Source organism: Colletes gigas, unplaced genomic scaffold (genome assembly GCF_013123115.1).
Source record: "Colletes gigas isolate AHSC1104 unplaced genomic scaffold, ASM1312311v1 Colletes_gigas_Sc00004, whole genome shotgun sequence".
Classification (NCBI taxonomy): Eukaryota; Metazoa; Arthropoda; class Insecta; order Hymenoptera; family Colletidae; genus Colletes; species Colletes gigas.
The window spans coordinates 8,042,973-8,060,385 of record NW_025106633.1 but is presented as its reverse complement, the minus strand read 5'-3'; the positions used below and the strand labels follow the sequence as shown (position 1 = coordinate 8,060,385).

The window sequence follows — 17,413 nt, the reverse complement described above, 5'->3', positions numbered from 1 at the left end:
TTCGTAAGTAATGGTACATTTAAATAATAAATTCAAACGAGTATGAATAGACCTATATTTTATGTTATTTTATTTTATTTCCCACAGCTTCGGTACTATTTATTTTCTTTGCTCGTAAAACAATAAACAAATCGTATTTTTAATTAACGTTATCGGGCGCGTAGACGCCGTCCGTTGACTCATTCGCAAATACATATCCCGGTTCGCCCAGACGGACGAAACAAAGGAACACGGAAGAAACCGTCTCGATCGAGACGCGCATTGATTAATTTTTTTTTAATAATGCCTTGAAATGTACAGATTAACGGGCTTAACGATTCTTAATCTCGTTTTCCCGCGAAACGTACGAATCTTATCGTGCGAACGTAACGATGCACTCTGTGCGTCGACGGTGTTTGTTCTGCATGTCCTATTTTCGTATAAATACATCCGGAATATCGACGAAACGACACAACAAACCGAGAAGCCGAACCAAGATGATCTATCAACTGAGCCTACTCACGCTGGCGGCGCTCGCCACAGGTAACACAGCCTTCGTTCACGAAATTACTTTTTTCTCTCCGATTTTGATTTCGCCGCTCGATCGATACTTGGATGCCTTTTCCTACAAAAGTTTATCGCATCGTGACTCTAACTATCCGAGAAAAAATTCACGGTTATTACCTCTTTCGGCCACGATCGATACCATCGAGCCCCCGTGGGCTTTTCGTACGAGCTTATAGCGCCGAAATTAAAGTCGGCAAGTCTCGGGCTCCTAGCTGTAATTACCACATTCGGATATTACCTCGACCCCTCCCAAGGGTAGCACTGGTTGGAGCTCGAACTTGATTTTATTAAAGTGAAAATAGATATATTTACTGGTCGTTTTTTATTCCACCAAATTAACACCCACTTATCAAATTGTGCCTAGTAGGAGTTTGCATGGGCCTGCACATAAATTCCAAAGGGTTAGAAGATCATTTTTGATTGTTTTTTTGCAGGAAACCCGGTGAACCCAACCTCTCTGCTGAACCCGTTGACGCCAACCGGTCAGATAGTGGGCGGGGACGCGGTGAGCATCGAGCAAGTCCCGCACCAGGTGTCCCTCCAAAGTTCTGGCTTCGGTTTCTGCGGCGGCAGCATCATATCGGACCAGTGGGTGGTCACCGCCGCCCATTGTATGGTCTACCCGGCCGATTGGATCACCGTACGCGCCGGGACCGCCACCAAATCGTCCGGCGGCACGTTGCACAAAGTCTCGGAGGTGATCGTGCACGAGAGTTACTCGACCAACTGGTACGGAGTGCCGGAGAACGACGTGGCGGTGATGAGAGTCAGCACGCCGTTCAAGATGGACAGAACCCGGCAGCCGATCGAGCTGTTCAAGCAGAACGAGGAATCTAGGGAGGGGATCAGCGCGTCGGTGACCGGATGGGGCGCGATCAGAGAGGGCGGTAGTACCACCGACGTCCTTCAGGCGGTCAACGTTCCCATCGTGTCGAAGAAATCTTGCAACGAGGCGTACGAATCTTATGGTGGAGTCCCGGCCGGGCAGATCTGCGCCGCGGTGCCCGAAGGAGGAAAGGACGCATGCCAGGGCGACTCTGGCGGCCCTCTGACCATCGGCGGTCGTCTCGCCGGTCTCGTGTCATGGGGCTACGGCTGCGCACGGAGAGGTTACCCAGGCGTTCACACGGAGGTCGCCGCCTTCAGCAACTGGATATCCTCCAAGACCGGAGTTAAGGTCTAACACTCGAATACAATTTTTGGCCTACTTGGAACCCCCCTTACGACAATGTCTTGTAGTTTTTAATTTACTTTTTGTATGTTTTTAATTTGTCCTGCACTTGCTGGACTGGGACTAATAAATACTGCATTTCTATAATACACGATTTCAACCGATTATTTAAAAATTCTGACCATCTCCAACTATCTTTACATCCATCATATACAGAAGTAAGGAATTTTTTTCTCGAAAGTGCGTGGGATTTTGGGGGTATGTTTATTGACCAAAAATGATCATAATCGACCTCGGTAACCAAAAACAATTTTTTTAGAACTATTTGAAATTTCTTAATTTTGTCGAAAAATTTCACACCTTCTCGAATTTTTTTCTTGAAAGTGGCTAGGATTTCGGGGGTATGACTATTGACCAAAAATGATCGTAATCGACCTCGGTAACCAAAAATAATTTTTTTAGAAGTATTTGAAATTTTTTAATTTTGTCGAAAAATTTTCCACCTTCTCGAATTTTTTTCTTGAAAACGCGTAGGATTTCGGAGGTATGTCTATTGACCAAAAATGATCGTAATTGACGTCTGCAACCAAAAATAATTTTTTTAGAACTATTTGAAATTTCTTGATTTTGTCGAAAAATTTCACACCTTCTCGAATTTTTTTCTTGAAAGTGGCTAGGATTTCGATGGTATGTTTATTCACCGAAAATGATTGTACTTGACCCCTGCAACCGAAAATAATTTTTCCAGTAAGATTTGAAATTTTTTTTTTCGCCGGAAAATTTAGGCACCTACCCCCTGTCAATTTTTAATAAATTTATTTGATGCTGTACAGAAACTTTGTTTAATACTTTTTTGTAGGTACACATGAGCTCTACTTTAGACAAAATTTCATTGAAATATATTCACTATTGTAGGAGTTATGGCTGTTTGAAAATTGGTCCATTTTTATGATGTTTGTCTCACTTTACGGGGTTAAGGAGCAACTTTTCGAATATTTTTGTAATTTCTACATATTCTACACCCAAATACGCGTTGTTTGCATTTTGAAACATTAAAATCGTCCAATCCGTTCAGAAGTTATGATGTTTCAAAGATTCCCATCTTTCGGAGGACCATTTCTGGCCAGAAATGATATTTTCGGTAAGGAATTTTTTTCTCGAAAACGCGTAGGAATTCAGGGGTATGTCTAATCACCAAAAATGATTGTTATTGACCCCCGCAACCGAATATAATTTTTCCAGAATGATTTGAAACTTTTCAATTTCGTCGAAAAATTGCAGCACCTATTCGAATTTTTTTCTCGAAAACGCGTAGGAATTCAGGGGTACATCTATTGACCAAAAATGATTGTAATTGACCCCCGCAACCGAAAATAATTTTTTCAGAACGATTTGAAATTTCTTAATTTTGTCGAAAAATTTGTCCACTTATTCGAATTTTTTTCTCGAAAACGCGTAGGAATTCGGGAGTATGTCTATTCACCAAAAATGATTATAATTGACCCCTGCAACCGAAAATAATTTCTCCAAAACGATTTGAAACTATTAAAATTCGCCAAAAAATTTCGGTACATATTCGAATTTTTTTCTCGAAAATGCGTAAGATTTCGGGAATATGCGTATTCACCAAAAATGATTGTAATTGATCCCCGCAACCGAAAATAATTTTTCCAGGAGGATTTGAAATTTTTTAGAATCTCCTAAAATCTCCCATTAAAATTTCCCGTAAAATAAATAAATATAGAACCTTGTCTGGTATAAAGTTTTTTTTGCCAGAGATTTCTTTTCCTATCACGAACCGTTCGACCCTTTGTCACCCTTGCAGGTTCCGTAGACGCGTACAGACGCGCAACGTGAAAAGTCTCTTTCACTTTCCGTTTTGGTAACCCGTCCCCGCCGCGAATCCGTTTAAGGTCGAAATTAATTCCACGTTAGCAAGGGAGGCCCCACAGTCAAGGTGCTCGATTCAATCTCGGCTAATGCGTTAACCCGATTCTACGGCGTCCGAGACGACGGGGAAGGCTATGGGTAAAGTGCACCTTTCATTAACAAATTGCACCGTATCATCGAGGCGACAGGGAAACGCACAGCTTCCGCGGAATTCCGGGCTCGCGCCAAAGAAAACTACCCCTAATAGAATTTAGAGACGTTGACCGAGTTCTGGGGGGGGCGACAATGCCTCCCCGCTGAAGCTCCGAGACAACGTCGTCGTCGATCGGAAGACGAGGATCGCGACGAGAGGACTCGAAAGGCGCGCACACACACACAACACACATATCACCACGGAGGCCACGCAATTACCAGTTGATTTACATTACTGCATCAAAGGCCCTGCCAAAATTCACCATCTGCCTCTGCCAAATAACAAACACAGACGGACACCAACCCTGGGGTGATTCGTTACTTTTTTACATCGAATATTTTGACGAGTATCGGTTACGGTGTCATAGGTTACGAGAACAGTGATCGAAGAGCGACTGAGAGACGACTCGTCGAGAGAAAACGAGTTCCAGTTTTATGTGGGTTAAAGACATGGTTCGATCTTGCCAAAGATTTTCCCGCCTCCCATTACTCGTTCGTCTATGCACAGACGATAATAAATGTTACCATTAAGGGAATCACTTGATCTCTATTCTACAGGATTCGCGAGATACCATCGATCACAAACTTGAAAATGGGGAGCTGTCGGAGAAACTCGTTTCGGTATCTGTGGCGATTTGCTATTTGTAGGAGGAAGTAACGAGCGAGATAGCTCGGAGGAAAGAAAAGTGCTAAAGCGAACTCATCGAGTAAGATAACACTGGCAGGTCCTGTCTTGGACGCTGGAATATTCTATGGTGGATCGAGGACCGTATATATAGGAATCGGTGACGTGTCGAGCAGCTGCGAGAGAGTCGAGAGCGTGGCCCTCTGGCGACGAGCGCGGTAGGTGTCGCCGCGCGTCGTTAAACTCGAGTACCAATCGTTCGATTGGCGATCGTCGCGAGAGGTGGACGATCGCGCCCCGGGAAGCTCCGGCGGCGAGCGTTTAAATGTAAGCACCGTTTTTTTTTTCTTCTTCGATTGTCAAAGGAGACCGAAACCGGCTGCCAAGAGCGTCAAGGGCCATCGAATTCGCAACTGGCCCATCGCGCCATGTGTCTCAATGCGGCCAAGTGCATCGCTCGCTGTCGCACCGTGCCATCCTTTGCATACACGCCGGTGCATATTGGACCGCGGCCAGCAAGGACGGAACTACCTCGAATAGCTATTCCGTAGGTAGCTACTCCCGATCGGAAATCGAGAAAATTTCCAACCAGAAATCTCGCGAATCGTCCTTAACCCTTTTAGTGCTGAACGACGATATATCGTTGCGTATGCGATGCTGCCTTATTCTTCGCATTAGGAGAAAGCTCTGTCTAAAAAAAAATTTACAAAACATTATAAAGGGTCTAATTTTATTACAAAAGCGTTTAAAAAATTATTTTTGGGTTTAACCCTTTGCCCCAGAACCAGCAACTGAACACTACTTTGTAAATAAGACGAAAATTAAGAATATCAGTTTCTTGACTGTGACCTTGTTAAAAAGTTATTAACGATTAAATTAAAAAATTTCAAACCGTTCTGGAAAAATTATCTTCGGCCCCGGGGGGTTAAATTACAATCATTTTTGGTGAATACACATACCCCTGAATTCCTACCCACTTTCCAGAAAAAAATTCGAGAAGGTGTGAAATTTTTCAACGGGGAAACAAAAATTTGAAAAAAAAAGAAATGAAGGAGGGGGGAGGTAACTACAATTATTAACAAACGCATTTATATGTTGTACAAAAAGTCACAAAATTCTAAGAAATTGTGTCATACATAATTGTTTTTCTACTCGAAATTAAAAAGCAGTCAAAATGACTTCCTTGGGCAATCCAGTGTTAACAAACTTCGAAACTAAAATTAAAATCATCCCTCTTTGCGGGTGAAAAAACTTGATTTATTAAACGAGAAAAAAAAATGGGGAAAAACAGGAGTAAAACTTGTTCGTCAAACTTGGTCGAACTTTGTTAAACTAGGGGTCCAAAGCTTTCGAGTTCGACAAATTTAAACAATATCGAGGGCTTCCGTTGATTCCGTACTCGATACATTACTTGTTGAAAGCTGCCTCCTCGTTGTGTAACTTTCGTCACCCGGGTTCATACTTACGATCATATTATATTTCGTTGTCCGTTATCGCGGATTCCTAGGATCGATGGCGCAAAGTTCGACGAACGAGAGAAAGGAGACGAGCGCAAACAGCCACGCGTACCGAGCAAGGACCAGTCGATAAATTATTTTTAGACCGTCCGGTTGGCCGGCGTGGAACTAACGATCGAACCTGGCGAACGAGGACGATTCGATCGAGGTCAATCGCGATTGCCCTGAGAGAAAACGATCCGTTTACCTTGAACGTCGGTACTCTTCAAGCCCCTTGGACGCGAACCGCCAGGCAAAGGACTCTCGACCAACCCCCTGGATATCGACGAGCGACAAGCTTTCTATTTTCGTGGTCGAAAATACGAACGTTTTCGGTTCGTTAAAGATTTCAACGTCCTCCCCGCTTGCTCTCAAGAAAATTCGTCGCGTCTGCTCCAGAGTTTGCGTTCCGTTCTAAAAATTTCAACAACCCCGTCCATCGTTGGATATAATAAATTACAGTCACGCTCTATTCCAATCGATATTTATAGAAGGCTCGATATTTATAGGCACGACTGACCTGATATTTATAAAGCCGATACAAGAGCGTGACATTTAAAAGAGAAAAAAAAAAAAAAAAAAGATGCATTTTCTCGACGCGAATGCTAGCGCGCGTCCCCGAGATTCTGCGGTGCCCTGGAAAGCGTACAGTCTGGCAAATTAATGTCTCTCGGACCAGTTGGAAATTCTCAATTTAATCGTACGTGTCTCTTGCTTGCTCGCCCTGGTGGAAAAGGGACCGGGCATAAAGGCAACGACCCAGCCAGCTATTTTCAACCAAGCAAGGATAATTCGATGTTAGATAGAAGATCGATAGCATCGTTTTCGTCATACCGGTATTTTCGAGTCGCTGTTCCTACGACGGTTCCTTGGACCCCGGAAAATACTGTCATAATATTTATAACCCCGGTGGCGCCTCGTCCGACATCGATTTTTAATCGTTACGATGAAGCAAGAACACTTACTCCATCTATATATGTCAGATATCGACAGACACCTGCGTTATCGATCCTCCAGCAATCACGACATCTTCCTTGCAATTAGCCAAACAAATATTATAGGTGTGACTCTCGTGCGAAGAAAGTTAATCTATTCCTACGATATAATTCCCAGCAAAAAAAACAATGAAACAAGAGACACTGTCCTCTGGCGATCAACCGTGATGCATTTCGTGGAAATCTCGTATATAAACCAGCGCGACGCTTACGAAAGCATCGAAAGAGCTTCTCTCCGTCCCTCACTCTCTTTCGAGGCTTTCTTTCGCGGTCGCTGGAAACCCGCTCTTCTTTGGCCGCCCGTTTTGTTTTTTTTTGCCAGCGGAATTAGAGAAACACCAAGCAGCAGGAGCAAACGGTGGTCACCGGTAAAGCGCGTGAACTTTTGACCTCGTCGCTAACGGCACGCATACACAACCCCCGATCGGACTACTTTTGCTCGAAATATTCCTATTAACCTCTCGCCGGTCCTTCGTCGAGCTGGCCTCTATTTCTATTATACTTTATTGCGTTTAACGTTGAGTTTTATTACGAGAGAGCCACGGGAGCACGCAACACGCCCAACGCGATAAGAGCAACGCCACGAACGTGCACCTCGGCGCTTCGAAAATGAATTTATTGCGGGCTAACGACAATGTTTCCGACGATTCGCGATCCCTCACAAGTCGTCGGGAAAAGTAAGTGGAAATAGTACTATTCTTGCACGTCGAAATTGCATTTAACGGGAAACAAAGCGATGGTCGCGCTTACGTGCATTTGTTTCGAACTAATCTATCAGCGTCTATTACACACTTACGAGAGCAACGGTATTTGTCACATAGTAATGGTAATGATGAAAGAAACGTTACAAGTTCGATATTTGATTCGAAACTACGCTCCGACAAAACACTTTCCTGTTCCTGAACAGATTGCGAAACTTACGCGCGCGAATGTGAGACACGTGGGGGTTACTCTTTGAGGTTAAGTGCAGCGGTATCGAGGTTTTATTTGTCACTGGTGAAATAACACTTCGATAGTGAATACATGTACGCACATGGTGCCACCTATTGGGACTCTTTCGAAAGATTTATAAGATTAGAACGGGGTACACAATTTCTCAGCAATTACTTATCGTAGAATAGCTGATTTACTGTATCGAATAGCGACGTATTACGAGAGGCCGTGTTAGATGCGGGCTAGACGCGACGTGTCGCTTATGACTGGAACGAATTCGTGAACACACGGACGATGGGATTAAAGGACGCGTATTAAAGCTATCGAGCATATCCCGGACTAGCGTCGAACGACGGATTAATCAACTTTCCGGCTACGGGTAGCGGATCGTTTTCGCGTATTGTCGGCAATGCAGGGGCAATCTGTCTATGACGTCACAACACGCGTAACACACGGATGAAATCGGCTGCCTGGTGCATATGCATAAATGAATATGTATGCAGGCGGGAACATCGACGACTCGCTCGACAGCTTCATCTTTGAAAATTTAATTAACCGCGTATACGTGCTTAACACCGAAGAAACCGATGCTCGCGTGGCTCGAGTGCCGCCGCGCGACGCCTCTATCGAACGTGTTTTATAAAACTGGAAATAAAGCATGACCATCGACCTTCGTTACACTCCTATTTACAGTTTTCTCTTTTTTCGCGGTTTATTAACTACTTCTCTGCACCGTCGCCCCGACGCTTTTGTCCTGCGGCCGTTTTTATCCGAGAAACCTCTCGAAAGGTCGCGGAAAAAGATTAAAACCAAGCCGGTTGCAAGCAAAAATATTTTCAACGTCGATGGTTTCGTGATAATTATTATATTTCGTAATCGTATAGCTCTTTTTATCCGAGAAATCTCTCGAAAGGTCGCGGAAAAAGATTAAAACCAAGTCGGTGCAAGCAAAAATATTTTCAACGTCGATGGTTTCGTAATAATTATTATATTTCCAAAATTATATTCTATAATCGTGTACCTCTTTTTATCCGAGAAATCTCTCGATAGGTCGCGGAAAAAGATTAAAACCAAGTCGGTGCAAATAAAAATAATTTCAACGTCGATGGGTTTTCTAATATTTATTATATTCTATAATCGTATATTTTTAATTTTTTTGTAAACAATGTGGAATCGTCCAGTTCGAATAAAATATATAAACATTGTTGAGATGATGGGAATGATGGAATCATCTTCCACGGATACGGTATTGTAGGTGTAATAGTTTGAACGTCGAATCGATATCGCGTTTCCCAATCGCATTGTTTACGATTCGAAGAGCGCAACGATCGAACGTGCCTCGTAGCGAGAGGATATGGCCGATCGCTTTGAATTCATTTCCTCTGGCGTCGGAGGACGGTCTCGATTCGTGCCACGATACCGGGTAATTGCAATCTTTGCCAGGTCGAATCACCTGTGGCCGTTCAGCTACGCAACCGTGTTTGCTTTGCCACGACCGACGCGAGACCACTTTAGTTCGATTGTCAATGGTTCGTTAAAGACACTGGTTTGCAGCGAAAATGTCGCTACAAAATGGTCTCTGCCGCCCTCTTACAGTATCTGTTCAGTATATATATTCTAAACCACTGTCCAGCGAATATCGTCCCCAACTCCCATTGACAGGAATGAAAAAGGTTAATCGATAAAAATAGACAAAGTGAAAAAGAAACGAGAGCTACGTTTTCCAATTTTTTCTCACCGATTCGAGTCCAAAAATTCTCCCTTCGTTAAAGGGAAATTTCGCATGCGCATGAAGAACCTAGTATCTACGTGGGAATTGCACGATTATCAGGTTCGAGTAATCATCGATAACGCTCGATCTTCGATGGTTTATTCGAATTCCTTATGAAAACGTTGGCAGCCCTCAAACGTACGCTACAAACGAAATTTATAGAAAAGCCTGTCCAACGGCTCGACTCGAGTGTTATTTTTGGCACATAATGATGCACTCTAGTCTACTTAGCTGGCAATTAAATTACCGATTTCAAAGAAGAAGCGAGCCAGCAATTGTAAAATTACGTTACACCTGTGTGTATAGCGGACGAAAGGTTCCGATGCGTCGAGACAGTCCGAATGCCTGCGCTGCGTTCGATCAGCGCTTCGATAAATATCGATTCAATATGGCCGACCAACGGCAAGAAAGCAGCAACGATCGAAAGATTTCCTCTCGGAAAAATCAATTCGTCGGGCTACGCTCTGACGATGACAACTGAGAAGATGTGGAGAGGGGGCGTCAGGACAATAACTATTTTAATTTTCGACCGCTTTGCGTGCTTGTTTTCGCGTTCGATCGATTCGCTTCGACGACCACCAGCACGGGAGAAAAAAAAGTACGGTCACAAATTCACCGAATACCCTGTTTCCAAACATCTCGTGTTTACCTCGATGCCCGAACCAGCGACCAAACGACCCGTTTCATCGCGACCGAAGACGTTAACCGAATGCCCTATATTCCGATACTGGCGAAGAAAAACGCGCCATTCGCGGAATCGGGACGAGGTATGGTGACCGTTGCATCGTCGACGAATCTCTCGCGATATCGTAGTCTCCCCAAACGTCGACCACCGTCGTCGCGTACACGATTCTGTTCGTTTCACGTCCGAGTACGGGCCCGTCGAAAATTCGAGTTATGTCACTCGCGGACGCGTCTGGCAATGGATCAAAAAGACTCACCGAGACGATGACTCTCTGGTACCGCGTCCGTGATGCCCGTTGGTCACTGGTTCGTCGAGCTGCTCCTTGAATTCGCCCCGAGTCTCGTGCCCACCGACGGGAAGAGTAATCTCACTGTCACGAAGACACGAGCAGTTTACCGCGAGGACGAAACACACGACGGAAACGGACGTACGACACGGACCGTGTATGCGGCAACGTAATCGTGTGTACAGGCACGGTAAAAGAGGCGCGTACCCGTGCCCGTGCGCGCCGAGTTTCAGACTGAGGGTTGTTTCGGCGCGGCGCTACCGCAACGCCACCCATCGATCAACCGGCGCACCAGAGACCGCCAAACTACCGACCCACCGGTTTCGCTATTCGCCTAGCTATTGTCTCGTAAACCGATTGGCTCGCTTCGTCCTTTTCCAATCATCGCTTCGTGCTTCTTCTGCGCCTATTCCTGCTCGATCTTCGTCGACTCTGGAGGTCGTTACACGGGACTTGCACAACTCTTATTCGCGAGCAATTAAATACGAACTTCGGATTCATTCCCGATCTGCGTAGATTGTTTGTTACTTTGAATAAGAGATTTATACCCGATACTAATTAAAACAGCTAACCAACCACGTACAGCACGATGTGCCCCTTGATATCAGGCATATTTTATGTGCTCGTGTACGATGGTGGTCCGTCATCTTTCCTTCGAAAAATTATTTTCGCAAACCGTTCTTATCAATTCCGTTATTCGATAAGAAAATGATACTTTAATATGGAGTTTCGTTGTAATACATTCAACCGTTTAGCCATGCGTACAGATATTGTTTTAGGTTGGGAAGTAAGGACAGCCTCGAACGCCATTTTCTGATTCCTGATCTTCGTCTTACCTTAACCCTGTATACCCTGTATTCTCTGTAAACGTACACGCGTGAAAGTTACGAGCAAAGACAATTATCATGACGATTGTACGAAACAGGCAGCCGCGCATTTACATCGAACTTAACATATATATAATTGCGATAACTGCGCCGTACGTTCGCGGTAATTGTACAGTTCCTACAAAATTCTTCTATAATTACGCTCGGAATCGCTTCGTTTTTCGATAAGTTGAAAGCATAAATTGCGCCATCGTCGCTCGAACTTCATTTCCCGCCAGAAAAGCATAAGCTAACCAACCATGAGCACGTTCACCCTCCTCAAGATTTTCTTTCTTTTGCTTTTCGGACGTGAGTACGCGTTAATATTAATTCGTCACGCGAGCGATAATAAACAGTTTTTCACCTGTCTTTCGAGTAGGTTTAGCGAGCACGAGCGAATTGGAACTTCCGTCGGTGGACCGAATCGTCGACGGTGCACCGATCGACATCGAGGACGCCCCGTACATGGCAAGTACCACATTCTAATTGCAATATTATAGATCTTCCCCGTCTTTTCTATTTTCCTCGAGGCCTTTAACCGTCCAACGTGCTCCATAATTCATAAGGCGATAACGAAACAAAGTCGGCGACAAGTAACGGAACGATTAACCATAATAGTTATCGTACATGGTAAATGGCGAACATGCGTGCGGCGCTGCTATCATCGATAAAGAATGGGGATTAACGGCCGCTCATTGTGTCGTTCCGTGAGTAGCAATTTTCACCGATACAACTAAATTATATATCCAAATATGCTCGAAACACGTTTGAGAATATAATTAAATTGGTTGCACACAGCTTCATCGACAGTTCGTACGATTTAATAAGCGTCCGTAGCGGATCCGACGCGTACGACGAGGGCGGAGTCATCCACAACGTGACGTATCTCTCTTACCACGAGAAATACAACGAGCTGAACAACGATTACGACATAGCGGTGTTCAAGGTGGCGCCACCGTTTCGGTTTAACAACGTTACGCAACCGGTCAAATTACCGGAGAACCGTAACCTCGTAGATACGAGGTGGGGTATGATTGCCGGTTGGGGCTACTTCCTCGTAAGATAATTCGCCTGGAAAACCGTCCCATTCCGTTTAGAGCAAGTCGAATACGAAATATAATCCCTTTTTACTTTTAGGACTTTGATCCGGTACTGTCGAAATACCTGCAGTACGTTATCGTGCCGAAAGTGAGCAGAGAAAAGTGCACCAAAGATTACAAGGACAGATACGTAATCACGGACCATCAGGTTTGCTACGGTTTCCAAGATGGCGGACAAGACGCGTGCAAGGTAAACGTGACTTTGGCTCCAAGTTAATTTAAGAGTATTTTTAACTGTACTTTCCCTATCTGTAACGGTATTTTTATCTGACTAAATTTTGTTAGGGCGACTCTGGCGGCCCGTTGGTAAACAATTTCACCGTGATCGGCATAACATCGTGGGGCGACGGTTGCGGCGAAAATTACTCGCCTGGCGTCTACACCGACGTTATCGATCTCGTAGAATGGATTACAAATAAAACCGTTCCCGAAACATAAGCTCTCGTTTATTATTCTATCGAAGTAACACAATTGCACTCGACCCAAATCATGTGGTGCATAGGCAGAGACTTGTACTATTAATACAATGGAAATATGATCGATACGATTAAAACAACCGTCCGTTATTGCAACAAAACCCTTTTATAAGAGTCTGTATTATTATTCATAAACATTCTCACCTATGTGTGGGGGTCCCCTGTGGAAGAGAGAGAGAGGAGAGGGTTCATCTCGTCCCTGCCTCAGACGCTGGGATATTAGATAGTCGGTGGAGGAGCGTATATATAGCGATGGAGGGTCGCTCGAACGCTTGCGGGAGAGATGGTCCCTCTGGCGGCGAGTACGGGAAGCGTCGAACCCCACACCTGCGCACTTCATTCCGGTATGACCAGCTGGACGGTTTCCGCGTCCTCGTCGATCAGAAATTTGGCCTTCTTGTATCTCAACAGATTTATTTTCCTCTGCGACGTCCAAGCATCGTAGCCCAGTTTGTACAGCTTTGGCAAACGATCGAAACCACCGGCATCCGCCAACGAGTTATTGTATTCCCACTGTTTGTCTATTAATTTGTGCGCATGTCTCTTCTTCGTTGCTTGCAACTTCGAGTCCTCCAGCATGGTCGATCTCGATGGCAAGTTTGCTCTCTTCTCCAGCAGAGCAAGGAAGTATTGCACCTGAGAAATTTACGTTTAATTTGAGAATATTTTACCTGACTTTGGTTTGACTGATTCGAAGAAAGAAATCGATCGTTACTTGCACGTGAAACATCGGAAACGGTACAACGACCATTGGTATCCCGACGATACACATCGTGGGATGATCGATGTTTATCAAATGTTTGTACAGGGGAGTCACGTGATTGGCGTCCACGCGTATGCCGCAGTTTTCGTTCAAAAACGGGAAACTGTATCGATAGCCTGTGCAAAATACGAACACGTTCGCGGTAATTGAACTTCCATCTTTTAAAAATATTTTATCCTCGTCTATCCTCTCCACGCCCATCGTTTCGATCATGTTCGATGGTAAAATGCCGCTGAGCCTACGCACGTACAAAATGTCATGTTCCCTGGACTTGTTTAGAAAATTTTAATCGCAGCTGACGAATACCTTTCGTTGTTGTGACTCAAATACACTCGAGACGCGTGATTGGCCAGATCGATTCCGATATCCACGCCGGAAGAGGCTGCCCCTAGAATTAAAACAGTCTTCCCGGAAAAAATTTCTGGTTTCCTGTACGAGTGACTGTGCAACACCGTTCCCGCATACGTTTCGATGCCAGGTATGGTTGGCGTGTAAGGATCGAAGTAATGCCTAAATCAATTATGCATAAAAAAATCAACAATCGAAATTTAAATTCACCGTAAATCGTTAACGTGTCGTGATTATTTTCAACCCACCCGTTGCATATCATTAAAGCGTCGTACGCGAGCACTTCCTCTTCCTTCGTTTTCAAATTTTTTATCCGAACGATCCATTTCTCCTCGTTTTCGGACGAGGTCTCTAATCGAACGGTTTCTACTCTCGTGTTAAACTGCAATATTACACTCGATAAGTTAATAAAAAGCATCATAGTTCATCGATGAAATATATCTCGTTTACCTGAATATATTTCAGCAAACCAAAATGCTCCGCGTAATTTTTTAAATAGGTTAGAACTTCCTGATGGGTCGCGCAACAAGGTTCTACGGCATTCATTCTCGGATAGTCAGGGAAATTCATGATTATCGCAGGTAAATTCGTTCTACGTCGAAAGTATGGGTTCCAGTATCATTATTTTAAGTTTCTTTGTATAGTGACAGTAATTAATCAAACCTCAGATCCCGATACATGCTCGAGTGTATCGGTAAACCGTTCTCGTCGAGTCCAGTCGCTTCCTTGTAAACCCACGTGCCACCGATATCGTTCGTTTGCTCGTAAACGTTCACCTCGAAGTTCGAATTGCGCGCGAAATGGTTCGCCGCGCACAAGCCCGCCGCGCCTGCGCCTACCACGCACACCTTTTTCTTTAGCGGTTCAGCCATCTGTGTGCTCGCGTATGATCTATGAATATCAGTCAGAATCGCCCAATTAGGCCATTTCCATGCATCTAGATGACATTACAGATCGTCCAATGTTTAATTAGCTAATCATGTTCGATCGTACAACGAAAAATTCACGGGATACTTCGCGTACGCTGTTCTATGAAAATGAGAAGTTCCGTAAAAAGTGTTTATGAATTTATTCATGAAACGCCAAGCACAGAATTGTTGCTTGATATCTCGAGATATTTGCATTAGCAAGCCTGTTAAAATGCGTTCTGTAATAATAATTTCTACGTAATAAACGTATTCCATTATGATTCGTAATATCCATCGATAAATCACAAAACCTATCCAAATTTATTTACGTTATGCTCTGACCGTAACCTACATATTATACAAAGATTTTCACAGAATATATTTACGCCAAGAAACGAAAAATCGATAAGCCACTCCTGTGCATCGTTAACTAAGATTCGAACTCTTTGCAAAGAACCAAAAACACAAGTTAGGTGTCGTGAAATCTTCAGTACTGTCCACTTACTCGGTATTTTAAATTTAAACGTGTCCTGTCCTCGTGAAATCCGTCACAGTTAGATACTTTCTGATCGTTTTACCAGCTTTATATCCTTGAGCAAGGACGAGCAGGGTAAATAAAAAACAACAAACGGTCGAAGAACGGAAAAAACATGTAACCACAAGCTCGTTACCGTTACGAAAGATCGTCACAATTTTAGTACGTATGCGTGAATTGATAAGCACATTCTTGATAAGTGTCTTTGAACTCGTGACCGTAGATCGAAAAATCTCTGCAAAATAAACTATTCCAGCCAAGTAGAAGTAAAATATTTATTGTGTTATTTCTTAATAACATTATTATGTAAATAATCGTAACATTAGTCTTACGGTCTATATTAATGATCGTGTTTGAATCCAGTTATACCTAGTACTGAGCAATTAATTATAAAGAGTCTATGTTACAGCGGCATGTATCTCTATGTATAGTTCTCAGTCGACGTGTCGTACCAGTCAAATGAGTTTACCGTGTATATAAAAATTATCTCTCTTTCTTGTTTTCGCTACGCGACGTTCGTACGGCAGAACCACGGAAAACGTAAATGCTTAGCCACGAGATTCGCGTCACGCGCAAAAAACATGGAATCTGTTTCGAACATACTTCGCAACCTAACTTCTACCGCAAAGCATCTCCCATTCGTTACTTCGTTGATTCTACACGGGTTGTCTTAAAATACGTAGTCGAACACGACAGGGGGTGATTCCTCTGCCAAAGAAAGAGAATCGAAAGCGTGGAACATTTTTTTGTACGAGTACATGCACATAATTCGAATTGATTTTTTTTGAATTTTTTTTTTTATAGACAAAAGGTCCGTTTAAACAGATATTTCTATACATTTTCGTTTTACTTTATTCTTAAGAGCAATCACCACCTCTCAGATTGTATCACGTTTTTCGGGGCGCCCCGCATGGACAATATTTCCAGAAATCGATTGTTTTGGTTTTTTCGTGCAGCATGATCGGCGAGTCGCGTCGAGGAAGACACGCCCATGGAAAAAGACAGAATTTTTCGGAGTTTTTTAAAAAAAATATAGCGATATACCTATTAGTCTACGGTAGAACCATTTCGCGACACCTGAATCCGCACATTATCGGCGCGTTAATTGTTTTCTCAGGTGAGCTTTCTTGCCGGACTAGAAAACGTCACTCTACGCGCGTGGATCGAGGAAAAAAGTAACACGATTTCGGACAATTATTTGCGGTTCGGATAAACGTCTCATCTCTAGCGATGTAAAAAATTATGTACAAAACAATCTGCTCGCTACCTCGACGCCAGTCACGCGTGGATACCTAATACAATACGCTACTGTAATTCCACCTAACTACGCCTCGAGTTTCAATTTGTCCGCCATCTTAACAATTTCTGAATTCTGAGGTAACCACGCGTTTCCATTCGATTGGCAAGTCCCTTATTTTTTTTTTTCTTTTTTCTTTTTTTTTTTCATTTTTTTTTTGCAAAAACAGGAATTCATCGATTTTGAATCATAAAAACGATTATCCCTGTATTCTCGAAAATCGACCGTCGATGAACACCGTATCGTTTAACCCATAATATAAATATACCTATGTAAAATAAACTCGATCTAAAGACGAACAAAGTACACTGTTGCGCAAAAATCGATCGAACATGCGGTAAAGGTACAAAGAAAGAAAACGTGACTTTCGTTCGCTTTTTCTCTCTCTCTACGGCAATAGATATTTTAACGTTACATGGTAGACGTTCGATTCGTTCGTACTGTCATTTTTTAAACGGGAAAAAAACTATGGAATGGAAAGATTTTCGATTGAAATCAAAATAAATATTACAAACACCGACGAGCATTCC

At 43.5% G+C, this 17,413-nt stretch overlaps 3 protein-coding genes across 16 annotated transcripts in view; 1 reads left to right on the top strand and 2 right to left on the bottom strand.

The window, feature by feature from the left end:
• Positions 1-10,810, bottom strand: part of LOC122405531 (glutamate-gated chloride channel) — a 96,385-nt gene extending 85,575 nt beyond the window's left edge. For all 14 annotated transcript variants that reach the window (XM_043410362.1, XM_043410359.1, XM_043410360.1 and 11 more), the window contains exon 1: positions 10,561-10,810. The gene's annotated coding sequence lies outside the window, so the exon portion shown is untranslated. The remainder of the gene's footprint in view (positions 1-10,560) is intronic.
• Positions 466-13,132, top strand: LOC122405166 (polyserase-2-like). The gene is made up of 9 exons (XM_043409704.1): positions 466-522; positions 981-1,723; positions 11,370-11,377; positions 11,722-11,765; positions 11,836-11,924; positions 12,075-12,163; positions 12,255-12,513; positions 12,594-12,746; positions 12,842-13,132. The coding sequence occupies exons 1-9, from the start codon at positions 477-479 to the stop codon at positions 12,992-12,994; spliced, it is 1,584 nt and encodes a 527-aa protein (XP_043265639.1). The 5' UTR covers positions 466-476; the 3' UTR covers positions 12,995-13,132.
• A 64-nt stretch (positions 13,133-13,196) lies between these two features.
• Positions 13,197-15,714, bottom strand: LOC122405532 (flavin-containing monooxygenase FMO GS-OX-like 7). Its single transcript, XM_043410374.1, has 7 exons — positions 15,557-15,714; positions 14,807-15,034; positions 14,594-14,735; positions 14,392-14,525; positions 14,102-14,305; positions 13,748-14,033; positions 13,197-13,668 (listed from the first exon to the last, which is right to left on the bottom strand). The coding sequence occupies exons 2-7, from the start codon at positions 15,013-15,015 to the stop codon at positions 13,369-13,371; spliced, it is 1,275 nt and encodes a 424-aa protein (XP_043266309.1). The 5' UTR covers positions 15,016-15,034; positions 15,557-15,714; the 3' UTR covers positions 13,197-13,368.
• Between the last annotated feature and the right edge of the window lie 1,699 nt (positions 15,715-17,413).

Bases quoted from the DNA above. Each gene is read 5' to 3' on its own strand.
- LOC122405166 (XM_043409704.1), top strand. From the start codon at position 477: ATGATCTATCAACTGAGCCTACTCACGCTGGCGGCGCTCGCCACAG. The intron at 12,164-12,254 runs GTGAGTAGCAAT...GGTTGCACACAG, and splicing joins GCCGCTCATTGTGTCGTTCC to CTTCATCGACAGTTCGTACG. The intron at 12,514-12,593 runs GTAAGATAATTC...TTTTACTTTTAG, and splicing joins CCGGTTGGGGCTACTTCCTC to GACTTTGATCCGGTACTGTC.
- LOC122405532 (XM_043410374.1), bottom strand. From the start codon at position 15,015: ATGGCTGAACCGCTAAAGAAAAAGGTGTGCGTGGTAGGCGCAGGCGCG. The intron at 14,736-14,806 runs GTTTGATTAATT...CTTTCGACGTAG, and splicing joins AGCATGTATCGGGATCTGAG to AACGAATTTACCTGCGATAA. The intron at 14,526-14,593 runs GTAAACGAGATA...GTAATATTGCAG, and splicing joins GTTTGCTGAAATATATTCAG to TTTAACACGAGAGTAGAAAC.